Genomic DNA, 23,835 nt, shown 5'->3' on the forward strand with positions numbered 1-23,835 from the left:
GGGGACCTTACACCACCCACAAATCTGGTCGGTGGCTTTCAACAGGTTGTCCCGCAGAAATCTCCAATTGTCTTCCACGTTGTATGATGCTATATCCCCTTCTATTTCGTTAAATGCTTCAAGTAACTTGTCTCTAAGTCACTGTCCGTTTGCAGGGTCTTTAAGCTTCCACACCCTTCTCCTCCAAGCCTGTCTAATTCTGGGCACCCATTTTGCCTTGATCCCAAAGTCGCTAACTACTAATCTATGTTGTGGGGTACATTCTTCGCCAGGGTAGGTTTTGGCATTTATAAGCCGCCCTCTTTCCCTATTTCTGGCGAGGATGTAGTCGATTTGGCTAGAGTGTCTGCCGGAGAGGTAGGTGACTAGGTGACTGGCAGGTTTCCTGAAGTTGGTATTGCAGACCATAAGATCGGTTGCATCACAGAACTCCAGCAGTCTGGTTCCCTCCTCGTTGCGGGAACCGAAGCCATAGCCTCCATGTATGCCATGGAAGCCTCCAGCACGACGTCCGACATGACCGTTGAAGTCTCCAGCCACAAAGAGAAGGTCCCTGTCACTCGTCGACGAGGTAGTTTGCAAGAGGGTGTCATAGAATTGGTCTTTCAGACCATCTGGTAGCCCCGGTTGAGGTGCATAGGCTGAGATGACAGTAGCTAATCTATGATGAAGCACTAGTCTGATCTTAAGTACTCTGTCACTTACTCTAACGACCTCGATTACCTTATCCACCCATTTCTCCGCTAGAAGTATTCCTACGCCCCCGACCCCGTCAGTGTTCCCTGCCCAGAAAATCTTGTACCTGTGTTCTTTGCCTGTGAGGAACCTCGCAGAACCTCCTCTCCATCTTACTTCCTGGATGCAGCACATATCTACGCGTCTCCGTTCAAGCATCTCAACAATTTCACCAGATCTACCTCTCAGCGTGCCGACGTTGAGAGTGCCAATCCTAACAGTATGGGTGTTGGGGGTGTGGGCCTGTAGCCTGGGAAGGGGAAAAGCAGTGTCGTGTACCTGAAAAGAAAACTTGCAATTGGAAGAATTCATAAGCAAAACAGTACCTACAACCTGCAAACATTTATCAAACTTAATGCGCTACCCAAAGGTAGGGGAGAGGATGGCCAAGGCCACTAGATGGGTTCCAGGAGACAGCCGAGGATGACAGGATGACAGAGGAATGCACTTCCGGTGGAGGGGGTGGGAGGGCGGGTAACCGTCAGCGAGTAGATAGGGCTCTTAATTGTAGATTTTAAATATTTGAGAGACAACAATGCATAAATCGTAATTTTTAAAAGAGTAATGAATTCTAGGTGAATAGAATATAACGTAGCATGAATTTAGGAAGCTTAGAAAATGAATAAGTATGAATTTAAGACAACAACTGAATTCAACTGAATTTCATGGAGAGAAACAAGATAAATAATAGAGGGCAGACTAAAGCGCGAAGGTATGAGATGTTTGAGGCCGTAAATAAATAAAAATCTCTATCTTATCTGCATCTTGGAGACTTCGTCGTTGTATGTCAGCGGAGAAGAGATTGAAGTAATTTAGAATGGATTTCTCATTTATATATAACCAGAACCTGAAGACCTTAAGGAAAAACTACGAGAGAGAGAGAGAGAGAGAGAGAGAGAGAGAGGATGGAGGGGTAGACAGAGGCATGGCGGGAGAAAAGATCATCATCATCAATATATATATATATATATATATATATATAAAGAGAGAGAGAGAGAGAGAGAGGGGGGGGGGACCAGTCAAGCAGCACATCACGCTGTAATTCTTGGGCTGAGAAATCAACACTTAAAAGCCATAATTTTAAGGAGTGATAAGAATTTTTGAATAAAGGAAAATGGGTAGGGGTGGGTAGGTACCGTCAGCGAGTAGATAGGGCTCTTAATTGTAGATTTTAAATATTTGAGAGACAACAATGCATAAATCGTAATTTTTAAAAGAGCAATGAATTCTAGGTGAATAGAATATAACGTAGCATGAATTTAGGAAGCTTAGAAAATGAATAAGTATGAATTTAAGACAACAACTGAATTCAATTGAATTTCATGGAGAGATACTGCAGCAGCCTCGGTTTCAGAGGATCTCAGCTCTGCAATGCCTTGCCAAAACATTTGAGAGACCTGCAAGACACGGATGTGGAGGTCTTCATGACAAAACTCGATGCTTTCCTCTCCACGATACCAGACGAACCAATAGCTCGTAATGAGACGCAGTTTAGGGCAGCGATGTCAAATTCTCTTATACACCAGATGTGCCATCAAAACTCTTGATTGGACCATATCAGGTGCAGGAGAAGAGCCATGCAAGGAACGTGAAGAGAGCAAAGCATAAAGACAAAAAATCACGGTGGTGCTCCAGCATGACCACAGCCACTTGGCTGAAACCCATAAATAAATAGATACATATATACATTTATATATATACATATGTATATATATATATGTATGTATATATATGTATGTATATATATATCTATCTTTCTACCTATCTATCTATTTATATATACACTTTATATATACTTATATGTGTACACACGCACACACACACTCGCACTTGTATATAAATTTAATTCACATTATATGGATTTAACTATTCTGTTAGTACTCATAAAAATATGCCCCTCGATATAGCAGGCTACGATTCACATTGAATGTATATTCTGATACAGTAGAAAAATATTAGGAGTGTGTAAATTATAGATATAGAGAGAAAGTATATGATGAGCAAAATTTATTTTACCATTGCACATCCATCCACCCATCCATCCATACATACATACATACAAAAGTACCCTGTTGTTGATGTTGAAATTCCAATGAAGGAGCCTTGGATCTGGGTTAGAAACCGGCTGTTTTTCTATTGACAAGAAATCTTGAAACAAAACTGAATAATGACATATATACAAGGTATGATCAATAAGTATCCGGACTATTATCATAATAACAAAGCCAAAAAGCACGCAGGTTGAAGCCGCTTGGCGAAGATTGACCTTGAACTCTGCTGTGCATACGCTCTAATTTTTAACGTTCTAGCTCAATTCCGCTGTTTACAGCAATGCTTGGTAGGAAGGTGTGTAGCGTATGATCATCGTATTGACCATGACAGAGAGAGTGGTCATGGCAATATCTGCTCAGAGTCCTGCGCAAATTTGCAGAAAGTATATGGAGAGGAGTGAACGAGCCGTACAAAAGTGTACGAGTAGTTCAGACGTTTCCAAGATGACCGAAAAAATGTCGATATTGACGAAAGTTCTGGGAGACCTGCAATCAGCAGAACTGAGAAAAATATCTCAGATGTGCATGCAGCTGTGAGGAGAAATCGTCGAATCCACATACGTGAGTTATCAGAGGATGTGAAGATTAGTTACGGTTCAATTCAATCCATTAGCACTGAAGATTTGAGTATGAGACACGTGTCTGCCAAGTTTGTGCCAAAACTGTTTTCAGCTGTCCAAGAAGACACTTGGGCTTCAGTTGCGCAAGATCTCCTTGATCGTGTCAAGATATAATCAAGCGATGTGACTTTCGGTTAAAGATGATTACTTTTAGACTCAATGCTGCGTCGCATGAGACACAACGGTCGCATTTATGATACATAAAAATGGTATGTGCGTGCCAAAATATTTGATGTTACTACTTTTAACATTAATTTCAATAAAGAATCTTGTAATGTAAAAATTATTCACTTTTTATTGTTTTGTAAGAGTTAAAAAAATGTTAACGTTTTGCTTTTCGATATTTACTATGCATGTTGGCAGTGGAAAATTTTTCTATGTGAAAGTAGGCAAAGACGCAAAAAGGCTGGGAGCCCCTGGTCTTGATTTTTGTTACGTTATCTGTAACGCTGTTTGAAAATGAGGAAGAAAAAAAAAAAAAAAAAAATGAAATAAGGCAAATACGTTTAGAGAGCAAAATCATATTTATATATGTGCCAAATATAACAAATTAAAGTGAAATGATTTCTTAAAAAAGAAATAGAATATAAACACTAAGATATATTATAAATGTAACACAGTTTAACTAACTGCATTTGAGATGCTGATAAGTATTACCATAGTCAAAAAGTGTTTTAGTAAAAGAAATAATGGACACAACCCTCTACACATATATGCGCACCCTCACACAAGTGGTTAGAGCGTTGCATTCTCGATCTTTAGATGGTGAGTTCGATTCCCGGACCGGGTGGTCTGTTGTGTTCTTGAGCAAAACACTTCATTTCACGTTGCTCTGTGGGTGGGGGGATGGCAGAATCGTTGGCGCGTCGGCAGAAATACTTTATGGTATATCTTCCGGTTCTCTGCATTCTGAGTTCAACTCTCACCTGCCCGAAAAAGGAAACCACTCCAGCATTCGTCTGAAGCCTAGTTATGATAGCCGAAGTTCCAGTAATGTACTCAACGGCAGCAAACGAAGGCACGGCTCTTCCCAGGTCGTATGAAGAGTACTGCGTTCACATGCGCAGAACCTGCTCAAGGGCAGACCACTACTAGACCATATATACATACATACCCCACCCCATATATATATACACACACACACACATATATATATATATATATATATATATACACACACACACACACACACACACATATACATACATACATATATATACACATATACATACATATATATATATACACACACATATACATACATATATATACATACATATATATATCAGAAACAAGGTATGTAATATATATATGTACACGCATACGTATACTTGAATGTGTATATGTATATATATATATACGTGTGTGTGTGTGTGTGTGTGTGTGTGTGTGTGTGTGTGTGTGTGTGTGTGTGTGTGTGTGTGTGTGAGTGTTTGTATATAAATATTCAATTTTTAAAAAGTGTATAATCTTTACATAGCGTCAATCCTGTCTTAAGTCTCTGCACTGAATGGAGATTGACCAAAATACCATAGAAATGGTAACATGGACGTATAATTTTCTTTTCCCCTTGATATAAACTAGTGAATGATGTCGTAGTTATTGTCATGTCGGTTATTACTACTACATCGACACAAGGCCTTCATATTTTCTTTTCGTATTCCTTCCAAAGTGTATAGACTTGTATGTGTGTGCGTATGTCTGGGTGCACGTTGGTTTCGCCTGAATGTATGCGTGTGTAGGTATATCTATCTCTGCCTTTCTCTCTTCTCTTCAAGGCCGTCTGTCTTGGTACCTTTCTATTATCTCACCTTCTATCGCTTTCTTTTCTACTTCACCAACTAGCTTACCCATAACGTGCATAACCGGGTAAGTAAAGGCGTGCAACAAACGTATTGTGCTGTGATTTTCGCTGATAATCCCGAGGAAGCGCGCCAATCGGATTGCGTAGCAACCAATCGGCTCATGTAATAACGACAATCGTCTTAGGGAAATGCGCTTATGTTACATAAAGCTTAAAAACACTAATCACATTTTTTTTGGATTTCTTACTAATGTATAATACGGCTCGAAACTCCGCGCGCTAGCCTGCTCTAGGGTATGGTGGTTATTGTAATACTGCGTAGAGCATAGGCGCGGTGTATGTATGTATGTATGTATGCGTGTGTCTTATGCGTGTGTGTATATATATATATATATATACTGTGCAGATATGAGATTAAAATTGTGTCTCATATCTATCTGAATTATCAGACAATGTTTCTTCGTCAGTCGAATTGGTCATCATCGAAATTGAATCGTCATTCCACGTTTTCTGCGGAACTGCGTTCACATTGTCTCCAGGCGAAGCCATTTTCGCGCCAACGTTGTTTTCATACTCTGCATTCGCAGCCGCTGAAGTTACCGTCAACATACTTCCCATCGCCGTCGTCAGTGTTGTGGTTGATGTTAGTGCATTTGGCACAGACTTCGTTGTTGGGGTCCGGTTTTTTGATGAAATGAGTAATGATGCTGCCCTTTTAAGTGGATTCTGTTTGGACTTTAAATTTGTATTTCTCCGTAAGTTTCGATCAGATGTATATCTCAGCAACTTATTCTTTCCCTTCGATCTGACCTCAAAATCTTCATCAGAGCTTGATGTATCCTTTCCTGGTATTTTGACTTTGTTACTTGAATGAACAATTGCATCTGTTTCGAAGGTTGAATTATAATTTTCAAATTGAATACTTGGCAATTTATTCCTTAACTTTGGAGATGATGAAACGTCGTTCTTACTTCCAGTAATACAAATGGAATCTTCCTGCTCATCTTTGTTCGATTTTGTGTTACTCTGGTTTCTCATTTCCATTAATGCTTTCGTAACTCCTTTAACAGTCGTCAGATCACACGTGGTTGCTCTATCGATGAGAGTTCGCCATCTCTGTTTGATCTCGTCTGTTTTTTCGAAAACTTCTTTTTGTATATCCTCATTATCAAGTAGTGGCATCCAATTCATTTTTGGTTTGTTGATCGAAAATAAGTGCGTCGTATCGTTCTGATTTACATAATCATCCACCACATGAACTAACGTATTCTCGGCCTTCGAGGGAAGATCTTTGTACAGGGGTGGAGCCTTTGACTTGTATATTTTCTTTGTTTCACGCCGATTCTTTTTCTTTTCGTAATTAGTGCTACCCACAGTATCGGTTGTTGCATCGCTGTAATTGTCGCCTTTACTCGTTGAAAGTAGACTCTGACGACATTCTTCGATAATTTCTTTATTGATCGGCTTCAAAGACAAATCGATAGTTGATAAAATATGTAAGAATGTACCACATCGATGAAATAGCATCGCGATCAGTTGAATTACCAATGTTACACCAAATACGGCTGAAAAGACAAGCGAAATGACATTTACGATTTTGGTTTTTTCCATGTCAGAACAGTAAATTTGTAAACCGATACTCTTGCTCGTCTGAACATTATATTCGATGGCATATATAACCACTACAAATAAGGCATTTATTATGAAGAATGCCAAACAAACGTTGTTGCGAAGCTCGAGTAATTTTGCTTCCATTTCTTTCTTTTTCTTTGCATCTTCCTCAATGGGAAAAAGGTATTTTTGGATAAGCTCACGCCAGAATTCGTCTTCTCTTTCACTAAGTTCAGCCACATTCAGAGTTTTCAAATACTCATGCTCCTGCCAATATGTTGGTTTACCACTCGAATCTGATTCATGAAAAATAAAATAAAATTAAATTAATAACGAGAAAAATAAAATAAAAGATAAATAAAAGAGGGAAATAGTATAATTGAGAACTTATGATTTATACATTTACGAGTATTATTTTTCATTTTCCTCTTTTGAACTGCAGACTTACTGAGCTAGATTTTATTAACATTACATTCATCATCTTTATCAAAAATAAAACCCCTACCAGCTTAAATCGATCACACTACCATATGCTACATGTCTTTTTTTGTCAAAGAGTTTGCGTGAATTGGCAGGGTCGGTAAATTATAGAATCGACCAAAACGCCAGGAAGTAGTTAATTACAACTTTTGTCCTTTTGTGAACCGAGTTTAAATCTTGTTTTTAGAGTCAATAAGCTACAATATAAGTCAAGTACTGGGGTCGATTGAATACTCCTGTAAAGTATCCTAGATGTGAATGATACAGAATGCTATTCTCAATCCGCTGGACTGAGAATTGCAGACTGTCGCCCCAGCTGCGTTCATCGAAAGTTTGAGGCTGCACCGTTCACACTCTTGTATAAACAATGCGGTACCAAATCCCGCGCACGCTCACTCAACGCTTCCCCCGAGTCGACTCTGCACGAAACCCAATCTGCACGCTTTGCACACAGGCAATACTGCACGCTTTGCACACAGGCAATACTGCACGCTATTCGAACCCACTCGAATACATACCAGTACCCCTGTGCATATCACTTTAGATTCTTCCTGGTATCTATAATTTTTCTGGCCTCGCTTCACATCCATCTATTCACTTCCTGCTTTTTGTTCACAATTCTGAACCTTGTTTTATTATCGCATTGTATACATCTCTACTTTTCCCCTATCATTCACTTATGACAAGTTCAATAAGAAGGGAAGGAATGAAATGGTTAGTTCTTGGATTCTTAGTCAGGAATCGAACCTTAGCCTTAATTTTTCCGTAAGCTTCTTCCCATTGCTCTCGGCATTCGTGCTTGGAAATTTAAGAGAGTCAACTGCCATACACCGTTTTCCTTAGATAAGCCCTATTCTTTTATTCAACGTCTTAGGTGAAATTTAGTTCAACACACATAGGCACATTCACTTTTTGGCCTCTCGACCTACTTTCAGCTTTCCAAGATGAAGAAATTCAAATCATTTCCAAATATTTTCGGACACTTTGTTTTCGCACGTCTATCTCTTTCTAGCACCTTCATCTGACACAAACTTACCAAAAATTGTGCGAGCCTTGTCGCTACTATCACTCCCTTATCAGGGGAAAACAATCGACTACCATCGAGTACACACTGTCCCTAACGAGACGATTTGTGATGGATAAACAAAATCTGTAAGAATTTACTCTTTTCTTTCTGTTTGTTTGTTCATTTTGGTGCATATCATACTGCCCCACGAAGTTTTAATTAACCTGCTATCAACACTAATCACCACTCCATTTATTACATCTATCAGTAACATCTAACTGTTATATATATATATATATATATATATATATATTGGGCGGCTTTTAAGCTACTGACCCTGAATGGGAAGATCTGCAAACAGATCTCTGACTTATTTTGAAGAATTTGTTGCAATTGCTTCCTCTAGAGTCACATTCCAATGATGATCATATTCATCGCAAAAAATTCATGTAAAAAGAATCGCCGAAAACAATCGCAGTAATGAAAACATAGGAATCCAAAATTTCAGGATTGCAGGTCCGGATTCGGCCCAGAATGTTTTTAATTTACTCCCGGAGTTAGCCTTTAGATTATAAAAATTGTTACCGTTCAAATAAATTTATCGCAAAAAGTCACGTAAGAAAATCGCCGAAAACAATCAGAGTAATGAAAACTTGAGAATCCAAAATTTCAGGATTGTGGGTCCGGATTCGGCCCGGAATGCTTTTAATTTACTCATGGAGTCAGCCTCTAGGAGTAAAATTGAAAAAGCGTGACACACTGACATCCACATTTATTATTATTATTAAGTCGGCGAGCAGGCAGAATCGTTAGCACACCGGGTGAAATACTTAGTGGTATTCCGTCTGCAGCTACGTCCTGAGGTCAAATTCCGTCGAGGTCGACTTTGCTTTTCATCCTTTCGGAGTCGATAAAATTAATACCAGTTACGTACTGGGGTCGATGTAATCAACTTAATCCTTTCTCCAAAAAAATTGAGGCCTTGTGCTCCCAGTAGAAAGGATTTATGGAAGTTGAAAAAGTGTGACACTGACATTCACATCTATTATATGAGATTTGTTTAATTTTGGGGAAAATTTATTTCAATTAAAGTGTGTATGTGTGTGTGTGTGTATTAAAGAAAGCAAAAAATAAAACAAAAATGATAGTGTTCAGTACATTGGCCACAGGAATTTCTGTCAAAGTGACATGGTTAAACAAAGTTGTACATCATCTCCCTCTTTCTCTCACATACTCACTCTTTCTCTCTCTCCTATTATTACTCCCACTGCCACCATCAACACTGCTACTTTTAATAAAACATCAGCAACTCTCCCTAAATTTCTTTGTCTCTCTTTCTCTCCCTCTCTTTTTCTTTCTCTCTCTCTGTCTGCCTGTCATCGCCACTGACCTCACCGTCTCTATACCTACTATCACTCTCACTCCATCATGTGGAATAGTAGAAGTGTCATTGAATAGTGACAGAGGGGATCAAAGTGTGACACACTAACACACAGAAATTTGTTTTCGCATTTATTATATTAGATATATACACGACGAGTTTCTCTCAGTTTTCGCCTACCAAATCCATTTGTTTTGGCCCGCCGGGGCCTTAGTAGAAGACACTTACCGAAGGTACCACGCAGTGGGACTGAACCTGAAACAGCCACACCTGTACCTATACGATACTTTCATAATCACCTGGATTCTATATGAAATTCTAAAGTTGCTAATGCTTTCAATGACTTGTGTAGGAATGGTAGCAAAATAACGATAGCATTATAAAAGTACAATTGTGTTAGTATACCTGCAAAAGTGACGCGATTGCTTTCTTGTGTTTCTACCGTTGGCTGTTGTTCTTCTGGCTGTGGTTGTTGTTGTACTGGTTGATGTTGTATTGGTTGATGTTGTATTGGTTGTTGTTTCGCGAGATCCTGATCTTCTGCTCTGCTCTCACCCTCTTTTTCCGCGTTTGCATCATTATTGATCTTTATCAAGGGGACCGTTTGCTCTGAATCTATTTTCTTTGATGCTTTAGGTTTTATAAGGTTATCTAGCTTTTCTAATATTGTCGCGAGAAGTGTTAGCTCTTTGTTCGATTTCTCCTTCAGAAAACACAGACAGCGGCAAAGATATCCACACGAAAAGGAGTATTCGGATTCTTTTTCATTTCCCTCAGAAGAATTTGACATTAAAACATTCTTAATTTGATTAAAGGCCATTTTTTTCCCTTTGACAGGAGCGGGTTTACCTTTAGCTGCATTGTCTCGTGTTCCCCAGGTAATATTGTGGAGATTTCCCAGAGCATAAACCATCAACAGAATAGATGTGGATGGCACAAAAAGAAAGTAAAGAAGACCATGGAGAACACAACTGAATTCTTGTGGATGAGCAAATGCAGACGTCAGAAACGTGCCGGCAACAAATGTGAACAAAAAAGCAGTAGTGGAACAGAACTTGTATTCAAAGATTTCTTTCATCAAACCGACAAACACAAGCATCATTGCTATAGTATAGAACAGCGTTATTATCGAGGCAAATTTCAGCTGAAAAACAAAAACACAATGTAGACTATATACGTATATATATACATATATATATAATTTTAGGATAAAAACTTTATAAGAATTTATCAAGTAGTTAGCGTAAAAAAACCTCATAAGGAAAAAAACCCATCATTTTTTTCCATAAATATATATAATTTAATTTATATAAGGGCATTACTATACAATAATGCCTCACGCTTAGAGGGACTCCTGGTAGTTTTGACTTATGGGGTCCCTCTAAGCGTGAGGCTTTATTGTATAGTAATGCCCTTATATAAATTAAATTATATATATATATATATATTTGTGTGTGTGTGAAATATCTTACTCAGGTTAGAATAAATGAAGCTTTATGCCTTATGAATAAATAAATATATGGAGTCATACCTATATGTAATTAATCCAAATATGAAATTAAATTCACGAGGGCTTTTTCGCCGACTTCTCATCAGGATTGAACGAGTCGGTTTCGCTGTCTTTACAGCGAATTAGAACTTGCTAACCGTTCCTTCTCAAGATGCCGAAATAAAGTTGCAGAAGGCTTATTAACAATGTAAAGAAAATTGAACCAGGTCCATCTTACGTGCATAATGATACAATGTATCTGTCTGTCTGTATGCATGTATGTGTGTGTATGCACGTAACGGGTCCCTCTTCAATTCATGGAAAAATCTATTTCACACAGACGGGACCCTGACAGGTACTACCGATCCGAATCAGAACGGAGCTGGGAGTAATGTTAAATAAGTAGCGACTTCATGTTTCTCACACTTCAAAACTCACAAACTGGAGCCTCACTACCAGATGCAGTTTAATGTCATACGCAGACTCCCGTTATTTTTGACAAAACTGTGGGTGAACACAGCTCTTAGGAGAAAGATATTCTGACGTAAAACTTTCAGTCAAAATAATACCAGTCATCTTGCAATGCTTGTCACTGGATCCTGCTATATTAACAGAGAGTGGCAAAAGTGTACAAGCTTTTGTCACTTAAATCTAATGATGCACAGATGTCTCATTATCATTTCATCTCTTTTGTATTTCATAAAACCCTATGGTAATGGATGTGTGCTGAGCACTCCACAGGCACTTTGTATCGTTAACGTAGCCCTCAGGTAAAAATCAGTGCGAGAATATGTGCCACAAATCTGCTGTGTTGAATCCTGGGTACAGTGAATTCGATGGGATTCAATATAAAACCGTTTCTAGGTTTGATCAGTTTTACTTTGTTACTCCTTACATTCGTCGGTGTGTTTGAAATTAATATTATTAAAAAAATCATGAAGTAATAGAAACACTACAGTCTACCATACTACTGGAGAAGAAGACGGAGAAAGCAAAGAAGAAGAAAGAGAAGGAGGAGGAGAAGAAGAAGAAGGCAAAGAAGAAGAAAGAGGAGGAGAAGAAGAAGGCAAAGAAGAAGAAAGAGGAGGAGAAGAAGAAGGCAAAGAAGAAGAAAGAGGAGGAGAAGAAGAAGGCAAAGAAGAATGAAAAAAAATCAAAAATTCAATAAAGTAATGAAGTGAATGAGATAATACATACTTGGGTATCTTCTGGTGACACAAAGCACAAGAATAGCATGATTACGACTGGGATGAGGTTAATAAACAGAGAAGCTGTCAACGATATAGACGGGAAAGCTGCTGTCAAAGCCCCGACCACAAGGAGGAAAATTGTTGCAGGCGTTATGATTGAGACGGCCATTAAACCAGTCTGATAGATGATATACGGCAAAGATATACTGCTGTTTACTTGTCGTACATGCCGCCAGTCGACTAGAAGTTCTATTATGTTTGCCATAGTAGACGGAGCCCATCGCCTTCGCTGTTTGAAGAATTCGTTAAAGTTTTCAGGACAATATGTTAAGGCGTCGGACGCTGCGCAGTATTCAACTCGAGACCCTTCTTGCAGCAGAAGTGTACACAGCCATCGGTCCTCACCTGGACGAACAAATATATTTGTAATAAACAAATGCGAGCTAACAACGTATTCAGTGCAGTGAAACCCTGCCCAAGACTCCTAAAAGAGTTGTAATCAACTGGAATTACATCCGAAATTTAAAAAAAAAAAAAAAAATCATGAAATTTAATGAAAAGTCTTTATATATAAGGCAAAAGAGAGAATTCCAAAACGCAAATTCATTAACAATTGACTGGAAACATGCAATAAAGAGTCAGTCTGATCTTTGATATAAATACGATAACTTCAGGCTGGTTTCGTTTTTATGGGACCTCATCTATGAAGCATAGTTTAACATACACTTATCAATTTCCATCAAATTTTCTTAATTTTTAACAGTTACAAGAACAGCATTTTTTTCGAACTGGGTTGGAATAGAATATAGTCAAATAAAACGTCTATATTCAGTACTTGACCTTATTTTGTCATTTCCCATGGAAAGGGTTGGTATCATAGGTAAAAAATTTCTGCAGCTAATACCATTTGTGCCGAAAGCTCGGAATACCATGATCGATAATGCATCGGCACAAGTTGAGGAAGCAACATTGATAGAAAATTCTATGTGGGGAATATCAGTGGTCGTCTTTTTCGGGTAATTCTTTCTCCAGATTGTCTCCTTCACGGAGTTACAATCCTAATATCAAGTGCAGACTACGATTTAGAAAACAATCCTCTACCAGCAGGAAAATGTACTTGCTACAAGTGTGTGTGTGTGTGTGTGTGCGTGTGTGCGTGTGTGTTTGTATTTCTCTTTACTCTTTACTAATTTCTGTAAGATAGCTGAGGCCATGCTGGGGGACCGCCGTATATGCATAATTACCTTGGTCGTACTGTACATGGTGTTTAGCTTCAGTTGGCATTGTAGTGTATCTCTTCAGAACGTTTGGCTTAATTAGTGCTGATCCTCGGAAAAGGCTAAAGCATCCGGGACTGCAAAGAACACATCCGGTCATGTGTTCAGCGGATTTCTGTAACCAATGACTGACTGCATATTCAAATTTCTGGTACCATACCATTGGCCCTGGAAACGAATATATGTTTATATATATATATATATATAGAATATGAGGGGTTTAGTTCACTGGTGATCTAAACGAATAGATACGTTGTGTAAGTGCTATAATTGTATAATTGAACATCCGTTAGGTTACAAGTTCACAGCTGAGACTAGAGCTAGCAGGAGGCTGGAGTTAGCAGGTATATATATATATATATATGTATACATATATATATACATACATATACACAGGGTGCCGCAAAAGTCGTGTACCAGTAAAATAACACATCTTTATATTTGATAATTTTTTGTAATTAAATGTGGTAAATGTCAATAAAATGATGATCATTTTAATTTTAGAATCATGTTATAAAATTTTTAAATGTTAATAATATATATATATACACGTGTGTGTATGTGCGTGTTTGTTTGTTTGTGTGTATGATGCGTGCATAAGCATGTGTATGTATGCATCTACAAACTCCTTCGCTCTAATAAACAACTTGCCGTTTCCAATGGGGTGTATTCTTCCACAAGCTGCCCCAACCACAGGGTTTCTCTTCATTCTGTCCAATAAAAGCAGAACAGACGACGGTTCGAAATCTACATCTCCGTCTAAAGCTAGCAAAAATGTATTATCGGAACGTTTAACTTTTTGACCTATCTTGATATCAACGGATGCAATCTGGTGGCCCAAGACGTAGTACATGTACATGACCTTAAAAGAGAAAATAAAAGTAATAAGGACAGATATGTATGATAGCAGAATAACAAGAGGATAAATACTATTCGATGAGAAGGCTGAGGTCGACTTACGTATTGACCTCTAATTACTAGAATACCAACACTGTGGGTTTTAAATAAATATACAGACTTATATTCACATGCATTTAGCGTTATTTTGAAATTTGGTCCACGAGTTTCTCTTTGGCAGAATACGATGTTGATGAAACCGATCGATTTCATGAATATTCAAGATTTATTTTCCCTCCTTCTTTCTCAGCTTTAATTGTTTATTCAACGAGTCCAGTAATAGTTGTAAAACTCTGGAAATACTTGCAAACCATAGTATTATTCTAAATTCTCACGACTGCCCGATGATCAGTTACAGGAAACTGAGTAATAACTTGGGAAATTTTCTCAGCTGCAATGTTTGACTAAAACACAGAAAGTTTGGTTGTTCCAGTAACAGCGCTGTACTCACGACTGATATAGTTACGACATTATAACTGTTGTTATAGCCCATATTTGCTAGCGCCCCGCGGAATCTCAAAATGAACCATTTATTAAATTCACGAGGATAGCTTGCTCTGATACGTTGAAAATCTGAATATATATAGTAATAAAGTGCTCCCTGATGACCTGTGCAGGATTCCATGCAATCATAGTGGCTAAACTGAAGTAGGAAGTAATAATATAAACTTGTGTGTATTGTATTGTATTGTATTGTATTGTATTGTATTGTCTGTCTGTCTGTGTGCGCGCGCGTCTATGTACATCTATATCTATAATATAAATATATATACATATACATACATTCATATACATACGAAAATGGGCACATACACGCGCGCACGCGCACGCACAGGAACGCACGTATACCTCCATACACACAACCCCACGCACACACACATACATACACACGTAACTATATACATACATGCATATGTATATATATCAGTTACAGGCGCAGTATTAACACCAAGAGGTAATATTTATGCGCCCTTTAAAGTAGATGTTTGGTTAGCACAATCTATACTGCGGTAGATACTATGAGAGAATAGGAGATCAGAGTTAGGAGGTCTTCACTAGAATGCCAGAACTGACATTAAGAGTAGAATGAAATTCTGAGGATGCTTTTACCGAGATGCTATTTATAGGATGGCAGTAATGATACCCAAGTCATTACTAGATTGTCTTTAGTAGCATGTCATTTCTAAAATGCTGCTGCTCCTAGAAGGATAAGCGTTAACAGAATGATGTAACTGGGCAGTCATTACAAGAGTGCTATCGTCATCTTGTCATTACTGGGATGTCGTTGCTAGGATACCATGGCTACAACATCATTACCAAGATATTACTCGGATATCTTTATCAGGATGGTATTTCTAGTGTGCCATTACCAGAAAGTCATTGCTAAGGTGTTTATTACAAAGATGTAATTATAAGGATGTAGCAATAGTCCTAGCATGTTTTTAATATGGTATTATTAATAGAGCAGGATGTACTAAGATATACTCACTAGGATTTCTCTAAGATGTCGTTACCTTGTTAGTTTGTCATAACGAGAATGATTTATCAAAATATTACTAGGAGGTCATTACTAGGACGACGGCACTAGGATGACGGCACCAGGACTTTGACGTCGTTAATCGGATACTACAAAAAGAAGTGTCTTTTCTAAGATGTAATTACCAGATCGTAATAAGTAATTTGTCATTAGCTAGATTCCCTGGCAAAAAATAATAGATAAACGCCCTCACCTGGCTCCACCGCTTCCTGTGTCTTATTTTATTTTTGTCTTTTAGGTGGGCGACCAGTTTGTTTCCACCAGGAAGGATCCATTCCAAGCGGTCTCCATACGGCGTACTACATATCGTCGGTTTCTCGATAAAGACGTCTGTGTGGATTGCGCTTGAAAAGACAGAAATATAACATCAGCAATTTTAAGAAATCAGTCAATAATGTAGTAAGCTACAGCAAAAAGAAGAAAGTATTGAAAATGCAATTTTTTTTTCCTACTTGGTATTCAATCGTCATATTGTTTAAAAAGAGGTATATTTTATTCAAATTTCCAAAATGATATACAAAAGTTGTAGAGGAAGAATAGATACTGCAAATATGTGAGTACCAAATTCAATTTAAACCGTAGATCCGACTGTAGGGTTGGTTCCAGGTGTGGTGTAAGTATAAGAAGAGAACATATATATATATATGTAGTGTATGTATGTCTATATATATGTTGTATTTTTGTATTAGTTTTAAGAGTAAAATAATTTACCTGCCTGCCTTTTCTACCAATTTCATTAGACATTCGACATATGCATTGATTTGAGGTTCACCGTCTATTCTTGTATAAGCATCATCAAAAAATATGTGACCTGTATTCAATATATAAAGAAAATATATTATCTAATATGTCGAAACGGCACCGTTTTACAATTGCTAGTAGTCATAGACGTTAAATACTAATCGATGCGGTTAGCCGTAACCTGGAACATAACTGAGAGCCACCACAGTATTCGCCCGGATGATATATCCCTTCAAACTCACCTTATATATATATATATATATATATATATATATATATATATATATGTGTGGTGTTAAACCGGATGATGTACGGACACTCTTCTACCACACTTCCACCCAGTTGCCGTCTTTTAAATTTCAACCCCAAGCTTTTGGTCAGCCTGAAGCTATGCTAGAAGACACTTGCCGCATAGTCGGCTCGAACCCGTAACCGCACAGTTGGCATATTTTTATAGCTATAGTGGGCAATAGACGGTGCAAGTGAGACAAACATATTTGCCAGGGTTTTCGAAATCTCAGCCCTTCAATTCAAGGTTCAAAAAGTAAGGCTCATGGCCTTATTTTAGCCACTGCTTTATTGAATATGATAATGTTGCACACGCATGCTCTTTCTTTCTTTTTCTCTGCTTAACGTCCAGAATCGAAAAATGCAGTGAAAGTCGACTCGGTTTTGAGACTGCATCAAATCAACCAATCTAAACAATATTTAAATTATTCATCAAACCTACGTTATACACTCATTCAGCCTAACTGAAAACGTTTTGACTCTCCACTACATACCGTGTCGTGTATGTCACCTATTGATTTTTACATCATTAAATGTGTACAACATTTAAAAATTAACAAAAAGTAAAGAAGAAACAAGTTAGTTCTATTCATAGCCTTGCATGATCACGATTTCAGCTTCTATTCACTTTGGCTCGTAAAACATTTCCAGTCCGGTCAACCACCTAAAAAGTTTGTTTTGCGTTAATTGATTAGAGGTTATGCGAATTACGTTGGAATGGCCGTATCATTACAAGTCGGACTTTGTAACACCAACTAATATATAGAGCACTGAAACAAGTTAAAAAATCGAAACAGTTTCATCAATCACTTTCCTTACATTGAAAAAATACACAATGAAATATGAAGCAGTGATGCAATTAACTCATCGCTCATACAGTAACAAATAATTGTATTTCTAGTAAAAGTAAACACGGGTGGGGTGGGGGAGGAAAGATAGAATAAAAGAACCTTCAAATTCATAGTAGTCGTTGTCAACGATACCAACTTTCTCTTGCATGAAACTCCGTGTGAATTGGTCTTTATCCATTCTGCAAGAAAAGTAAAGTGAAAAATTGGTCTTAATTTTGTTTGTATAATTGTCAAATAAATATCGAATATTTATATTCAATATCTTAAATATCAAAATGGAATATTCATTTGCTCTATGTATGCATGTATGTATGTATGTGTGCTCGTATGTGTGTATGTATGGATGTGTGTGTGTATGTATGTTTGTGTGTATGTATGTTTGTGTGTATGTATGGATGTGTGTGTGTGTGTGTGTGTGTTTTCTTTCTCGCCTTTTAATTTAGAGTTAATTTTAATTGGCTACCTGTCTGCTACCTAGTTGTTGATGGTCGCCCAAGGAAAAAATCTCATTTTTCTCATAATCCTTTAAACCATAAGGTCTTGCAGATTCTTATTGTCTCAGATATTGCCATCATTTGCAGTGTATGAATTAAGGAGTTGCATTTCTCCTTAAGAAGCCTAGATCAGCCATACTTTTGCGCCAGGCAGATTGGTACAACTAACTTGGGAAAGGAAAAGACGCATTCTGAAAAATGTGGGCTGGACATGACTGGACCAACTTTGATTACAGGTCTGCTCATTCAGGACTGACCTGGAGCTGACCCACCACCACCACCACCATTTGTGCTGATTGCACAATTAAATAAGGTATTGTGTGCAGCGGTTGGTTATACAGTAATTATATAATTGGGTCATTCCATGTGGATTCAACCAAATTTCAAAATATTTTGCACCTGACCGACTCAGATTTAGCTCCATAGCTTTTGGTAATACCTCTTTCTACATAAGGAGCACATGCATAATTTCAGGGTGTGACTCCTAAGGGTTTCAAAGACATGCCCTCCATTATACACGCAACACTTATTCCATTTAATAAACCAATCTTCCCGCACTCATAAAATTAAATAAATAATAATTACAATAACCGCTGCGGAAAAATGCAGAGCAATACCTAAACATAGATTTCAATAATTGTAACATTTCGTTTTCCGTTTCATGCCACATTGTTGCGCATGCGTAAATTTTTGGTGTGGATCCTAGTTTATACATATGCATACCATCCGCATCATATTTCATGGCACTGATTCTGATGGCCTAAAAAGAAAAAAAAAGGACAAAAAACAACAGTTAATGGTTTTGATAAAAAAATTCAAAAAATCTATAATTAACACCCACCTCAGAAAAGCAAATAAAAGAAAAGCTAGCAAGGAGGTGGCATCTTCGGGGTAACTCGGGTGTGTAGAGAAGCGTCATTGTATAGTATGTGTGTGTGTGTTGGCCAGAGGAACTCTGTCTCTTGAGATCTTATCTCGCCGAAGTCAAATTTAACTTCCATTTTTACAGAGCTAATAAGATACTGGTCGTATACTGGGTGGAGGTGGGGCGATTTTTGTTTGTTTATATCATTCTCTCTCTCTTCATACACAGAATCCACTATGTTGCATTATAAGAGGGATCGTGCTGTCAGGATTAGCCGCTCGCTCAACCATTTCCTAGAAATGGAGAACGATTAAGTAAGGGAATAATAACAATTTCTTCTCAAAGAAGAAAAAGCCTGATTTGCCCAGGAACCGTTCAGAGACGATTCCATGTACAATACACCGAGAAACAGAAATAAAGACGAAAATCAAACAAAGAAGGTTTGCAGCGTTTGTGGGGGGTGGGGTCTTTTCGGAGAGTCAGAAACTGACGAAAGATAAAAGAATGGAAAAGAAGGGAAGAATTTATTCTCACACCAGAAACACAGTAACGAATGTTTGTAACAGAATGGATTCTACTAAAGGTGCTCCAGAGCCAGGTAGCTGGGTTGTTTGACAGAGCGATAGATTGACCCTACCACTCAATTTTGTTTTCAACCACGTTTTAGACAAAGTCCGTTCATGCGATTGTAATGCTGCGTGCTCCATTTAGAGATGTGAAACAGAGTCTTACGTTTTGGTCCGCTTTCACTTCACCTTTGTCATGTCTTCTGTTTAGAAGTAGATCTTGGTCCAGCAAGATTCCACAGTAACTCAATTTGAAGAACAATCTGCAATATAAAAGATAAATTCGTATTAAAAGTACATATAGTAAAAAAAAAAAAAGAAAGAAATTCATTGAATTGTTGATATCACCGTCTTTATCATCATCATCACCATCACTTCCTCTATCAACAGAATCCTGAACATGACAATCAGTCACTACCACCACCATCATCTCCCTCCCTCCTCTCCCCTCCTCTCCTCACTTCTCCTTCCCTCAGCCTGTTCCCCTCATTTCCTGCGCCTCCGCCCCTCCTCCTCCCCTTCTCTTCCTCTCCTCCTTTTCTCTTCCCATCCCCTCTCCTTCTCTCCTCCTCATCCCCCTCTTCATTTCCCTCCGCCTCCGCTCCCCTCTCCTCCGCCCCCTCATCATCACAACAAAAAAAAAACAGTGACAACAACAACCCTCAACAAAAGCTCAAACTTACTTTCTGTCTTTGGCAAGTCTCTCAATTTTCGGGTACCACACGTGCCTTGTGGTTATTACATAAGCGATGAACAATAAGATTAACAAGATGCTGTTGCAGCCGAACTGTTGGAAAACGTCGACAAAGTCGTTGCAATTGACTTGTCCAAAATCTAGAAACGACGTTCGTCTGTGCTGTATGTAAGAGACTAGGAAGAACGAAGCAGGGCCAACAATAATCAAAGGGAAAGAAAAAGACAGATTCTGAAGCATCAGTTTGCAAGCAACTTTCGCGAACTGAAAACATAAAAAGGACGATATAATGTTAATGCTTGCGAAAGTAAACGGTTCATTGAAATGGGGATCAGATTTCAGAGTCGTTTCTGATAATCCGCAATGTGATAACTTTTCGTTGACGAAAATCAGGACTTCTGTGCACTCTTTGTTAAATGAAAAATAAAGGGCCGTTAAGAAAAGGTTGAGTGCTATTTTCAAGGGTGACATGAAAACATTACTTCCGGCTTTGTTTTCTTTTATTTTGGATAACATCTCTGTAAAGAATTCATCTTCTATGATATCGGCAAAAGACTCCCACCACCGTATAGACACGAGAATGAGCGCGATGGGAATCAAATAGTGCAAAGTGGGTTTGCATTTATATTGGAAATATGTATAAGAGGCGATAAGCATGGCGGTAAGGAGAAAAATCAATACAGTCAGAAATATTCTGCCGAAAGATTTTTTTTTCGAATAGTCAACAGTGTAAGATGAGGGTGTCTCAAACAGTAAAACAGAAGCAACGAAGTCAAGAAGACATGGAAAGAATGTGATGCCATATAATATAAGCACTGCCTGCACTGGTTCCACGTTTGGTAGCAAAACAAACACGAGCATCCATAAACCAACAGTGTGAAGACATTCTGTTACGCAAATCTGGAAAAGAAAGAAGAAATTCGTCAGAAAACTGACAGAAATACACACACTCACGAATGCGCGCGCACACACACACCCACACACACAATCATACTTTTCTATTCCTCTTGTTATCTATATCTTGTATTCATCGTCTCAAGACTGCTTTCCAACCAGTCCGTTCTTCGGACGATGCCAGTCCCCTGGAATATCCTTTCTGCATATTCTATTTCTTACAACAGCCGTCAACATGCTACCGTTCAAGTAAAGCATCAAAAACATCAACATGGTCGATCAAGGCTCACGAGGGCCTGCGGAAACTTTGAATACAGTCAGAGATCCTTCGAAGTAACTTCACTTCGGTAGGGAAATTGTCGAACTCGAGCTAGCTGGAGTGTAGCTTCCGCCTTGAAATGCAGCACAACCGACTAGATATTCACTCTACAGCAAGTCTGAGGGAAATCGTGGGAATATTGCCTCTACGTTTGCTTTGTAGACCCCTCAAAAAGGTATATGACCAAGTTCCGCGAGACTTGCTGTAGAAGATTTTGCAATTTCAAAAATTGCAATTTAAAAATTAGAATGCTTAGTGAGATCAAAACTATATTGTCGATTAAACGGCTGACAGTAAAAGTGAGTATAAGAGTCCTTAACGGTATACATAGAACTAATCCTTATGTAAAATGTAAACTTTTAATTAAGCCGCAGCGATGTGGTTACTCAGACAGTCGCCGAAGACGTCCTGTGTTGATAGAGTGGCAAACGTGCTTAGACGTGCAGAAACCACCATCACAACAAGGAGGCATCACACTCAGTTCAGTGGACATCGTATGAAAAGACAAGCCTTGAACACTTAATGACAGCTAGAAAACTCAAAGGAAGAAAGCGGGGAAGTAAGAGAGAGAGAGAGAGAGAGAGAGAGAGAGAAAGAAAGAGAGAGAGAGAGAGAGAGAGAGAGAGGGAGGGAAAGAAAGGATATCTTATAGTCTTACTGACTGAACACAGAGAGATCGCTGTGTTTGCTGGAGAGGAAAAGGAGATTCATGACCGTTGACATTTGTAGGCATAGAAGAATCAGAAGATGAATATATTTGAGAAAGATGCCAGGCATTACTGAGTGGGGTGTTGGATTAAAAGGTTCATCGTGCTAATAATCTTTCAAATCCTGAGATCCAATCTTCCTTTATCTTATTACAATCGATAATAGAGTAATAACAACATACGCAACTTGACTAGATGAAATTAACTCAACCCTTAGAAATCGTTTTCAGGTACACATTGGTCTTACCTGTGAAGTTTCAATAAACCGAAGAGGTAAGTTAGTATTTTTACAAAGTATAAGTGTCTGCAAAACGAGTTTATAATTGAATAGGATTTATTAGGAACTTATACATGTATTAGATAGACTACTTCAGGATATACACAATATACCAAAGAATTACACTGTTTCAAGTTAATATGTGCACAGTGTCTAAAGGCGAAGAGTTGGTAGAATCGTTAGCACGCCGGACGAAATGCTTAGCAGCAAGTGGTCCGTCTTCATGAACTATGCCTACAGATGCCAAAATTTGAAATCAATACGTGCACAGTGTATATAAATATTATTTCTTGTAAGTTGAATCTATGTATTATTCCTGATGCATTCTACGTCATCTCTGTAGAGTGTGTATATTGCACTGCTAGAAATGATAGTCAAGTTTCTGTGAAATCTCAAGCGTAACGTCTTTACGAAAGGAAGGACATTGGATCATGTAATCTAAGAGGATTAGAAGGAACCCTGTCGGATGCAACTTTTCCGTACTTGTCTTAATCTGTGCTAATCTTAATCCGTCGTCCGGTTGAACACGATCACATGTTTCTTGGCTGCCTCTGCTGCGGCTATCGCGGCCGAGTCTTTGGACCGATGTTAACTCCCCACCTTCTTTCCAGCATTCTCTGAAGGCATGAAAAAAATATCATTGTCACTACCCTCTCCAACGGCTGACCCATTAAGAAGAATAATGGCGCATTTCACATGTTTGTAAGCAAGCACTTCTTAATAGTTCGGCTAAATCTTGTTCTTGTTAAACCCAAGTCGGTCCTATAATAAAAGGTGTTGAAACTGACCATCTCATTTTTATTTTCAGGTGTAGTATATCTAGAACTGGATACACTTGTTATTTCTAGCAGGCTGAGTAAAGCACATAAGGGTTTTCTCATTGGCGTGTCAAATAATTACTTTACGTATCAGTAACATCGTGCAATTCACAAGTGTTTCGTTAAACTTACGGAGTAAATCTGAAATTCTACCATCGAAAGAATTACGCAGACTTGCTAGAAATAACACCCTACTCTCTCTCAAAGCACATGTAATAAAAAAAAAGTAGGGACGCCTTGGAC

General features: G+C 38.3%; 1 protein-coding gene across 7 annotated transcripts in view; it reads right to left on the reverse strand.

The window, feature by feature from the left end:
* Positions 1 to 3,911: 3,911 nt before the first annotated feature.
* Positions 3,912 to 23,835, reverse strand: part of LOC106867755 (chitin synthase chs-2) — a 42,142-nt gene continuing 22,218 nt past the window's right edge. For 5 of the 7 annotated variants that reach the window (XM_089339797.1, XM_014912720.3, XM_014912721.3 and 2 more), the window contains exons 4-14: positions 20,567 to 21,477; positions 20,050 to 20,146; positions 19,070 to 19,212; positions 18,058 to 18,137; positions 16,790 to 16,889; positions 16,272 to 16,422; positions 14,296 to 14,506; positions 13,612 to 13,812; positions 12,375 to 12,772; positions 10,094 to 10,832; positions 3,912 to 7,117 (exon numbers count right to left, since the gene is read on the reverse strand). In XM_089339797.1, the coding sequence (XP_089195923.1) occupies positions 5,625 to 7,117; positions 10,094 to 10,832; positions 12,375 to 12,772; positions 13,612 to 13,812; positions 14,296 to 14,506; positions 16,272 to 16,422; positions 16,790 to 16,889; positions 18,058 to 18,137; positions 19,070 to 19,212; positions 20,050 to 20,146; positions 20,567 to 21,477 (4,524 nt within the window). In that variant the 3' untranslated portion in view covers positions 3,912 to 5,624. The remainder of the gene's footprint in view (positions 7,118 to 10,093; positions 10,833 to 12,374; positions 12,773 to 13,611; positions 13,813 to 14,295; positions 14,507 to 16,271; positions 16,423 to 16,789; positions 16,890 to 18,057; positions 18,138 to 19,069; positions 19,213 to 20,049; positions 20,147 to 20,566; positions 21,478 to 23,835) is intronic. The other 2 variants (XM_089339799.1, XM_089339798.1) reach the window with 1 other exon arrangement.

Source organism: Octopus bimaculoides, chromosome 22 (genome assembly GCF_046866305.1).
Source record: "Octopus bimaculoides isolate indiv1 chromosome 22, ASM4686630v1, whole genome shotgun sequence".
NCBI classification, from domain to species: domain Eukaryota; kingdom Metazoa; phylum Mollusca; class Cephalopoda; order Octopoda; family Octopodidae; genus Octopus; species Octopus bimaculoides.